Genomic DNA, 10,762 nt, shown 5'->3' with positions numbered 1-10,762 from the left:
CTGTGGGACATTTGGAGGAAAACATTATAATGTGGGGGTGTATAATGTTAGGGTGACTGTAGGAGGATTTTACTTTGTGGGGCACATGGAAAAATGATTGAGAATGGGCGAAGTCAGCGGAGAATTGGGTGGAGCTAAATTTGCCGTGACGTGCATGGCCCTCTAGAACCGTTACAATTTCTCATGTGGCCCCATGGGAAAATTAATTGCCCACCCCTGCATTACATGATTAGCCGCTTGTGCTAAAAATCAACAGATTTGGCTGACATTATTTTACTGTATATGGTCAACTTGAGGGTCTTCTGGGATTAAATTCATTTTAGAAATAACTGGGAAAAGTATTTTAGATCTCTACTGCAAAGATTCCCGTGGATGTCACTAGTTATAGGGACTACTAATCTCTGTTGGGGGAACCGAGCACCAGTGTATAAACTAGGACTAGATCTTCATTCTTTTAATGTGGCTTTTTTAATTGTATACTGTAACTATAAGTTTCTTTCCTTTCGTATTTCCACCAGATATCTTCTCTTTGGAAGACTATCCAAACCATCTTCTAGGATGGAGACCCCAGGCTGCTTCACGCGATGGGCACACAGTTATGCCACGATCAGCAGACTTATATTCTTTATGTATATATTTGGAGGAATGCTCTTCTGTGCCGGATTCCTTTTATCACTCTATGTGTTTCAGGCCTGCAAGGTTGGGATGCAGAACTACTGTGCTACACCTTTTAAAATAGTGGGACCTTCACTAGCCGTGTTAGGACTGGCTTCTGTGGTGCTAGCAAAATCTAGATCAAGGTTGGAGGCCACTAGAAGGCCATTGCCAAATGGAGAAATGGATCCGGACCGCTTATTTCTCTTTGGAGAAAGCCGACAGTTTTTTCAGTGTTTAGTGTTTGGATTTTTGATGGTGACTTGTGGAATACTTGTCAGTATTTTAGGGGCCTGGTTACCTGGATGTAAAGAATCTTTCCCAGATCAAAATGTTACTGGCACAAGCTCGAATGCCAGAACCTGCGGACTCCTGTCTCTGCAGATATTGGGACCTGTGATCATTCTCATTGGTTTGGGTTCTCTTGTGATGGGACATTTAAAGAAAAAACATGGTCGCCAAAGTCGGGATGATCCAATTAGTGAGGAGGAACCTCAAGCACCTTCAGATGGCCGATTTCACGTTACTGTGGGTAAGTAGATTATGTTGTATTGTGCTGTAAATGTGATAGTCATGGTAGAGTGTTATAATCTTGCAGGGCCTAAAGAGTGCATGACACTGTGGATTGAGGCCCCTCAGGCCCGGCATTAGGTACACAGTGTATAGCGTTTGCCTGTAGTTTAAATGCATTGTTACATGATGACAATTTATCACGTATTCCCATAATAGGCGTCAAGTGTCTGATCGCTGGGGGTCCAGTTATATCCTCCATAGTGACTTGCACACATCCACGCTGCTACTTTCAGCGTCTTTGGGACTGATGCAGATGGCCAATTGCTGTACTCAGTGGCCACCAGTGGTATGGAGAATAAATGAAACTTCCGTGTGCATGTGTGATCATCAATCTGTTAAATTGGGGAACACAGTACCCTCATCCTCAATATAAGCGTGGATCATTTTATAGATTATAAGCTGTTATGGTGGGAACACCCCTTTAATGCATAATCTAAATGGAAGAAATTTGAGGAAAGCTATTGCAGGTTAGTTTGTAAGGTGGGAAGAATTGACCTTAAAGGAACCAAAAGTCCTTTACTTTAGTACTGAAAAACAGAGCACTATGGTGAATTTGTAATTGAAGGGGCTGCTCCATGAATTTGGTTCATTAGGTAGATGTAAGGCCTGGTTCACATCTACGTTCGGGAAGTCTGCTTGGGGACCCCCGAATGGAAACCTATCCACATAAAAAGGCGGTTGCCTAAGGAAACCAGCGGACCCCATAGACTCTAATTGGGTCTGTGTGGTTTCCACATGAAAAATGCAGAGAGGAAAGTGCTGCTTGTCGTAGATTTTTACAGTCTCTGATACTGAATTTTAATCATATAGTTCACATACAATACATCCTCGTGTACAGAGACACATGCAGTTCCATGCTACTGAGACAAGGGCACTCAGAGAACTGCTGTATTTTGATAAGGATTCTGCAACAGAAATTCCTAAACGTGGTGTTTTTGGCCGTAGCAGAAAAAATTTAGATTTTTATGATGCAAGCAAAGTGGGTGAGATTTATTTTTATTAAGAATATTAACGTTTTTGCAAAACACAGCCTATTACTTTTGCTTACACAATTGACATTCTGTGGATTTAAAGCCAGGTTTTACTCAAAGCATTTGGACGAACATTGTATAAACCTCCTTGACAATGCTGCCAATGTAGATGGCACTAGGTTAGCCCCAGGAGAGTTTGCAGTAGGTATTCCCCTGTAGTCCTTCCCATGTATTCCCAGATTTACACCTCTATATAGGACCCTTTCACTAATGATTCTTCTGTCTGTGTGCTGTCCATGGAAAAAAAACGTAGAGAGATGGACAATATACAGACCCATTATAGTGAATGGAGCCATTCACACATGTGTTTTTCAGAGATGCAGTATTTTTTTTCCTCTTTTCTATAGTCCTCTAAGCCATACATGTCTATGGGTCCATAAGAAAAAAAAAAATGATGGCGGATGAATCAAACACAGAAATACTCTAGCAATACATCCGTTTTTTAATAGCACACAGTTTATGTGAAAGCAGGTAGAGGTTTTGTGGAGCTGTAATATGCTTGTGTGTATGAAGCCTTAAAGGGGTTGTCTGGTTGTAAATTTTTTATAATAAATGATCAATACCGATCATCGTATGCAGCAGTTTACACAATGAAGTGAGTGGGAGCTGAGCTGCAGTAAAGACACCGGGCCACTATACAGCTTTCTGCTTCCGGTCTCATATTGTTTACAGGACGGGCACCAGAAGTGGCTCTGTACAAATGATCAGTCTGGTCGCGGGGTGTCTGCCCCCTATTGATCATATATTTTTTCCGATAAAAATTTAAAAGGGTAGACCAGGATTGAAAAAAAAATGTTATTAGGCTGTGGAAGGTGGGAAAAGAATAAAACAAACTATAATCACCTGACCCCATTTCTTCTGTGTCTCTCAGCATGGTCCGGTCCAGCTGCTCAAGTGTTTTCTTCCGGTGGAAGTCCCATATATAGTGTGTGAGGATTTACTCAGTGGTAGAAGCAGTGGGCCTAGACAGTCAGAGACAGACACAAAAATTCAAGTTTAAACATGGTTTTACCCTGTACGTTTATTTGTCAAAAATCTGGTAAAAAAAATAAACAAGCCTTAACAGTCAGACAAAAACAACAAAAAAAAACTCCTGCTTGTCTGAGCTTGTAACTAAACAGTGTCCTAAGTGTATGTGTGGCTTGCTTCAGCCACACAGTGAACACAGAGCACAGTAATGGCAACCATCCACACCGGGATCTCACCAGTTAAGGTTGTGACAGAACCGGTGCCGGCTCTCTCTCAAGGAACTGCCCAGGACTGAGGTCTTGACAACTTTTTATAGGTCTTTAATGAGGCCCAGCTCTCACCTGTGCTTGAAGGCTCCTCCCTATTAGGACAAGAAGTGGTTAACAGAAAGGCCTTCTCACAGCTGAGGTGTTGTTACAGATCTCTGTGTTGTAACCTCACTTACCATACATAAGTGAGGAATCTGGGAGAGATATAGCGACCTTCCAAAAATTTACCTGTCACCTTCTCACTTACCCTCCCCCTTTGTTCGATCCTTTAGGGGCGAACACTTTTTGCCACCATACAGTATGTCCTGGACAGAGCATCCACATTTCCTTGGAACCTACCAGATCGGTGCTCCACATTAAATTATACATTTTTTAGGGTGAGGAACCATCTCGTGTCTCGGGCATTCCTCTCTTTGGCCCGAGGCATCCATGTGAAAGGGGAGTGATCAATAACCAACCTAAAATGTCGGCCCAGCAAGTAATAACGTAGAGACTCCAGGGCCCATTTCATGGACAAACACTCCCTTTCCACAATACTATAATTCCTTTCGGTGGGGAGTAGGTTTTCTACTTAAGTAAGTGACTGGATGTTCCTCATCTTCAATGACTTTAGAAAGGACTGCACCTAACCCCACATCAGAGGCGTCAGTCTGTACCACAAGCTCTTTGGTATAGTCGGGAGTAATCAGATCTGGTTGTATTCATAAGGCCAATTTTAACTCCTGGAATACCCAACAGCTTCGTCACTACATTTGATGAGACTAGGGGAGACTAGGTCAGTCAGGGGAGCTGCAATAGAGGCAAAGTTGGGTATAAACCTCCGATAGTACACCATAATTCCCAGGAAAGCCCTCACTTGCTTCTTACTCAGGGGACGGAGTCTAGTCTCTACTTTATTAACTTGGGGTTTTATGATTCCGCTTCCTATCGTGTACCCCAAATAAAGGCCCAAAGTACAATTTTTGGGATTAGCACTTAACCCAACTGCCCGAAGGGAATCTAATACAGCTTGCACTTTCGGCAAGTGACTTTCCCAATCTGAAAAATGACAATATCGTGAAGATTGACTGAAGCGTACCTGCGATGTGGCCTAAGGATTTTGTCCATCAGTCACTGGAAGGTTGTGGGAGCGCCATGTAACCAAAACCATTCTTGCTTAAAGTAGAATTAATAATGTTAGGTATAATATATTTGTTTCACACAATAGATAAGAACAGAGTGTGGGTTTGAGCCTTTCATTCAGATCTGTTTGTGCAACAGTCAGAAAATGTATTCATGCCTCCTTCATGTGAACCTTAGCCTTTAGTACTTGGTGTACTAACCTGATTAAAAAACCCCTCCTGTTGCTATAGATACATAGTAACTACACCCAGGAGCACCTTTGATACCTTCTAATTATTGAAGGGTGACTTGCCAGAATTATTCCACACCTTGATGTAATGACTCATTAATGGGTTTATTTATATACAGAGGTGACGATGGGTTTTGTTGTTCCCAGGTCTATAGACTACAATACATCAATGGTCCAGCAAATGTTTCCAATCGATAATCTTATGAAGTGAAGTCTCTGACAACCTGTTCTTACCTGTCTGTTCTGGATACATCCTGGAAAGTATTTCCCTGGGTTTGCATTCCGTGTTGTGCGGTCGGCTGTACTTATTACTCACGTCCGCATGTATAGACAGTATCTCTTTGTGGCTGACATTCCAAGCTGTATTGTATACAGTGTATCTCTGCTTTGACTAATGTTTAGTATAAATATGTGTACTGTATATACATTTGTTTTAGCATTATGTAGAATATATCTAGAGGGTTTGCTGAGATATAAGAATTTTGCTTTGGTTTTGCATGTTACATTGTAGCAACTAGTAGTTCTAAAAGGATCTGGTTATGACAAATCAGATCAGAAAATCCTTGAAATACAGCAGGTTTGGATTTCAGCTGACTGTCAATTCACTTGAATTAAGGCTAAGGCCCCATGTAGTGGGTCACAGCGATAAAGTGTTGCAGGTAAAAGAGTATCGGAAACGCATTGCAGACTTTCTGCTTCTATTATACCTATAGTGACACCGCTGGCTTTTCCGTAGGTATAATTGACATGCTGCGATTTCCAAAAATGCAATGGTTTTGGAAATTACAGCATTTCCACTAGAATCCCATCCACTTTGAAGGTATTGTAACTAGAGATGAGCAAGTACTGTTCGGATCAGCCGATCCGAACAGCACGCTCGCATAGAAATGAATGGACGTAGCCGGCACGCGGGGGGTTAAGCGGCTGGCCGACGTCAAAGCGGAAGTACCAGGTACATCCATTCATTTCTATGGAGCGTGCTGTTCGGATCGGCTGATCCGAACAATACTCGCTCATCTCTAATTGTAACATATTGCGATAGGGCCCCAGCTTAAAGGGGGTTTCCAAGATTAAAATACTGATGACCTATCTTTAGTTTAGGTCATGAATATTAGTTTGACAGGGGTCCAAAACCTGAGACCCCTGCAGATCAAATGATTGAACTGGCTTTGCCCGACTTCTAACGCATTGGCCATGTAACGTTATGTTCAAGTAGACTATTTGCAACCCATGCAAATGAATGAGACTGAGCCACATTATCAAGCACAGCCACTGTATGTGCTTGGTAAGTAGTGAAGAAGCCTCAGCACTGATATAAATGCTAAGGTCTCTTCAAGCAGCTGATCGTGGAGGTGACTGGTGTCTCATAAGGATAGGCCATCAATAATCCTGGAAAATCCCTTTAATTGTGGGTTACAATATGGTCACATTCCCAGTCTAGCAGTGCAACATTGCAGCCTTAATGTCCCATGAAGAAGTCCTACCTTTATTGCATATTCATGGTTTTTACCAAGTGACTTCTTCTAAAAATAGTGCTGCATGTTACAAAGAGAATATTTGTCATGTTTGCGGATTTGTCAGCATGTAGCCGAGCTTCTTCCTAGAGTCTTTTACTGCACACTTGCAGTTGTTTTGCAAGGATTTCACTCTTTGCACCCTTACACATTTCTGGAAAAGAAGCGGCATGCTGTAACAAATCCATCACTTTTTATTAAAGATTTTGACAATCCTGTTCTTAGCACCAGTATTTAGCCTTATCCTGTTCCCTGGAATCATCGTAGCCCAGCCTCCTGCTGAATTACTACCGATATTGGGATGTTAATTGTTTATGTTATTATTCATATTAAAAGCTAAAAATCTTGCAAATCCAACTCTTCTCACTAAGCATAAAGTAGTCATTTCCTTTTCCCTGGAGCTGGACCACTGGCCATAGACACAATGCTCTGAGCAGACTCTATTAACTTTTATGGTAGATTTTTCTAGGCATACAGTGTAACTGGGACAGAGGTCATTGTACAGAGGAGGGAGCAGATAAGCTGTGAAATCAACTATTTTAACTGGTGGATTCTGTGTTTTATCTATATAGAAGGCGGCTGCTGCAAATATATATACTTTCCTGAACAGGAAGTTTTCACCTATTATTTGGCTTAGTGACCAGAGTCAAAACTGCTGAATTTTTAGGATTTTTTTAACATTAGGATTTTCTTTTATTTTCTAAAAAAATCTCACCAAAACTTCTTAAAAATGTGTTGAACATAAAACTTGATTTAAAAAAATGTTTTCTGGTGACATATTCTCTTTAAATATTGCATTGTTATTGATATACTGTACTCTATTTTTTCTGTAGTACGTATATAGATGTTTTCTAGGAATCGCTAATATGTCACTTTCCATAGCGAAGTGCTCCTTTTTGGACATTAGAGGGTGGAGGAGTTAATGGCTGCTCTAATACCGCTAAAAGGCCTAGATAAAGTAGCATAGCAACACTACACATCTTATATATGGACAAGGCTCCGTATGCATATACTTGGTATCCCCATCCTCATCACTTCCTGGAGACTGTAAACTTGTGATTGATATTTATTTCAGCTGCCATAAAGTGCACATACCGTACTGAGCGGACACAGGAAGCACAGCAAGTGTGTGCCACAATATGGCCGCCAGGAGGGAACGGCTTACAAACAAAAAAACATAAAAAATGCATTATTTATACCCACCTACATACTTACACCTATTTCATAAAACTACAATGGAGTGTATGACATTTTCCCTTCAAAGGGGTTGTCCAATGTTGTATAATGAAAAGTTGTACAATTTTCCAATATACTTTCTGTATCAATTCCTCACAGTTTTCTAGATCTCTGCTTACTTCTAGTGGATAAAAATCATTCCATGGTCAAGCGACTGCTGATTTATAGATCTCTGCTTGCTGTCATTCATTGTTTACTTCCAAAAATCAGTCCATGGTCACGTGACAACACATAGATGGACAGCTCGTTATAATCTCAGCTCAGTAATTATAGCTCTGCCTAGTAACGAGCTGTCCACCTGTGTGTCCATCACATGACCATGGACTGTATACATACCTCCCAACTTTTGAAGAACTGAAAGAGGGACAAAGTGTGCAGCAAATTTAGCCCCACCCACTTTTATGTTGACTCCGCCCATTATAATTAATGTGTCTCCACACAGTATAATCCTCCTACAGTCACCCATAAATTATGTCCCCCTCCATCTCTCCCCCAGATTCATGTCCCCCCATCTCTGCCCCCAGATTCATGTCCCCCCATCTCTGCTCCCAGATTCATGTCCCCCCATCTCTGCCCCCAGATTCATGTCCCCCCATCTCTTCCCCCAGATTCATGTCCCCACATCTCTGCCCCCAGATTCATGTCCCCACATCTCTGCCCCCAGATTCATGTCCCCACATCTCTGCCCCCAGATTCATGTCCCCACATCTCTGCCCCCAGATTCATGTCCCCACATCTCTGCCCCCAGATTCATGTCCCTCCATCTCTTCCCCCAGATTCATGTCCCCCCATCTCTGCCCCCAGTTTCATGTCCCCCCATCTCTTCCCCCAGATTCATGTCCCCCCATCTCTGCCCCCAGATTCATCGGGACATACCTCCCGCCGACCAGGACCGAGGGACAGGACACTGAAATCGTGAATGTCCCGCAGAAATCTGGACGGTTGGGAGGTATGACTGTATATCACACGACCATGGACTGGTTTTTGGAAGTAAGTAAGAATTTAATCACCAGAACTTTGGACCAAACTCTAATAATTGATAATATGATACAACTGACATTTTTGGTTTGTTTATTAATATTTGTGTTTACTCTACTTTTTTTAATAGTGTTTTTTGCTTAACAGGTGATACTGTTATAATATTCCCATCACCACCACCCCCATATTTTGAGGAACCTTTATCACCAGAAGCTGGCTCAGATGGGGCAACTTTACCCAGGAGTGAGAATCCACCCCCATACACCAGTATTTATAACTTAAGGTAGGGCATGATTGATGGCTGTATAACAAATCTGACCTAGTGTAATGGTTTACAAAATGACACAACACCTGTTGCAGACACACAACTCTACCTGTTAGGATAAAAGATGCAGTTCTGAGCCCCGGCCTTAGACTAAGGCCCCATGTAGTGAAGAAACAGCTTTGGCTGTGTTATTTTGAGACAAGGCCAGGAGTAGATTAAGCAGAAGTGTAAGAGCTTCCTATAAATTTCCCATTCCTTTTGTAGTCATTCTTGGCTTTGGCTCAAAAAAACGAAGCAAAATCTGCAACAAAAAAACAACAATGTGGGGCCTTAGCCTTAAGCTAACCGGTGTATTTTAACCAATACATTGCCTTATCTATCGTTATCTATTCTCATAGGAATGAATGGACGCAGCCAGCACGTAGCCTGTGCCAGTGTCCGGCCGCTTAACCCCCTGTGCACCGGCTGCGTCCATTCATTCCTATGGGAGCGTGCTATTAGAAACGGCAGTTTCGAATAGTACATTCTCATCTCTAATCTTTCAGTCACATGTTAATATATGTTCGCAGTGTTTACAGCCGGTTTCTTAGATATCAGACCACTATCTAGCCGCACTTGTCTGCTGTCCCTGTTCTATTAATTTGTATTTTCATTTTCCTGTTTCTTTCCGCAGAGCCTATCAGAATGACGGGGGCAGTATTGAAGGCCAAGAATGTACAGTATACACAATCCCATTACCCAGTTACTCCAATGAATGTTATTCCAATGTGTATTTTGCATCAGATCCTCCACCGAAATATGAAGAGAAAGATTCCGCTTTACCAGAAGCCTCCACATCATCCACCAATACCTCAAGGGAATCAGCAGACTCTGCCTCTAATCCTGTACCAGAAGACATATAGGCACTGTGAACTATAATAAGGAGTAGAATGAATACCATGTTGTGTTAATATCATCTATCGCTGCCATATCCTGACAGATGTCATATCCTCTTGCTAATATTCAGTAGTGGATTATCAATGTGCCACCTCATGAGTTATAGTCAGGCTGGCTCTACATGAAGCTTATCTTATATTGATCAGTGAAACCTTCACCATACAACCCAAACTAGTTGTACGGAGAGGTAATCGTACACCATCGGATCCCCTAGAAAATCCTTCTTACAGCTATGGCTCCATGTAGCAGGCCGCAGCAAAGAAGCGCTGCGGGGAAAATCATGGTAACAACCCTGAACGTTTTTTTCCCGCAAAGTGTAGATGGGATTTGATAAAATTGTTTCCCTTGCAGTGACTATAAAACAATGTGTTTTTTTCCGCCATGGCCAATCTGGGGTGTTTACGCCACTTGGAACCCCAACCTAAAAGTCAGTTTCTATAATATGCTGTGTGTGGTGTATGAAGCATCATGCAGAGTGTATATAGTGTGTGCGACCATGAAGCCCTGGTACACATTAATCTGCTGTGTGCATGACGTCTTAAACACTCCCAGAAACTCCCCCCCACCATGAATATGTCTCCCCCCTCAAATCTATAAACCAGTGTAAATCCTAAATCATATATGAGAAAATGGATTAAATGGGTTCTGCAAGATTAGGCAAACATGGCATCTTTTTTCCATAAACTGTGCCACACATATTCTCAGGTAGTGTCTGGTACTGCAATTAAGCCACAGTTCACGTCTATGGAGCTAAGGTGCAATACCAGACACAACCCGTGGATAGGTGTGGCGATGTTTCTGGAATAAGCAAGCTGTGCACTCCCATTTTCTTGTGTGTGTAATTTCATGTCCAGTATCTGGACAATGTGCTTGTGGCAGAAAGTAAATTACTAAAAGCCTTAGAAGAAGGGATTATAAATGCTCTGATTTATTTCTATGTTCTCTGTCGGCTACACATCATTTAGGAATCGAATGTATTACTGTGA

The 10,762-nt window shown here is 41.9% G+C and overlaps 1 protein-coding gene across 1 annotated transcript; it reads left to right on the top strand.

Annotated features, from left to right (window-relative positions):
* The first annotated feature begins 599 nt into the window (after positions 1–599).
* TMEM171 (transmembrane protein 171) lies at positions 600–9,976 on the top strand. The gene is made up of 3 exons (XM_075262422.1): positions 600–1,186; positions 8,723–8,858; positions 9,514–9,976. The coding sequence occupies exons 1-3, from the start codon at positions 628–630 to the stop codon at positions 9,740–9,742; spliced, it is 924 nt and encodes a 307-aa protein (XP_075118523.1). The 5' UTR covers positions 600–627; the 3' UTR covers positions 9,743–9,976.
* Positions 9,977–10,762: the final 786 nt, after the last annotated feature.

Source organism: Leptodactylus fuscus, chromosome 1 (genome assembly GCF_031893055.1).
Source record: "Leptodactylus fuscus isolate aLepFus1 chromosome 1, aLepFus1.hap2, whole genome shotgun sequence".
In the NCBI taxonomy this organism is placed as follows: Eukaryota; Metazoa; Chordata; class Amphibia; order Anura; family Leptodactylidae; genus Leptodactylus; species Leptodactylus fuscus.
Note: the sequence above shows the minus strand (reverse complement) of the source record. Positions and strands in the feature narration are given on the sequence as shown.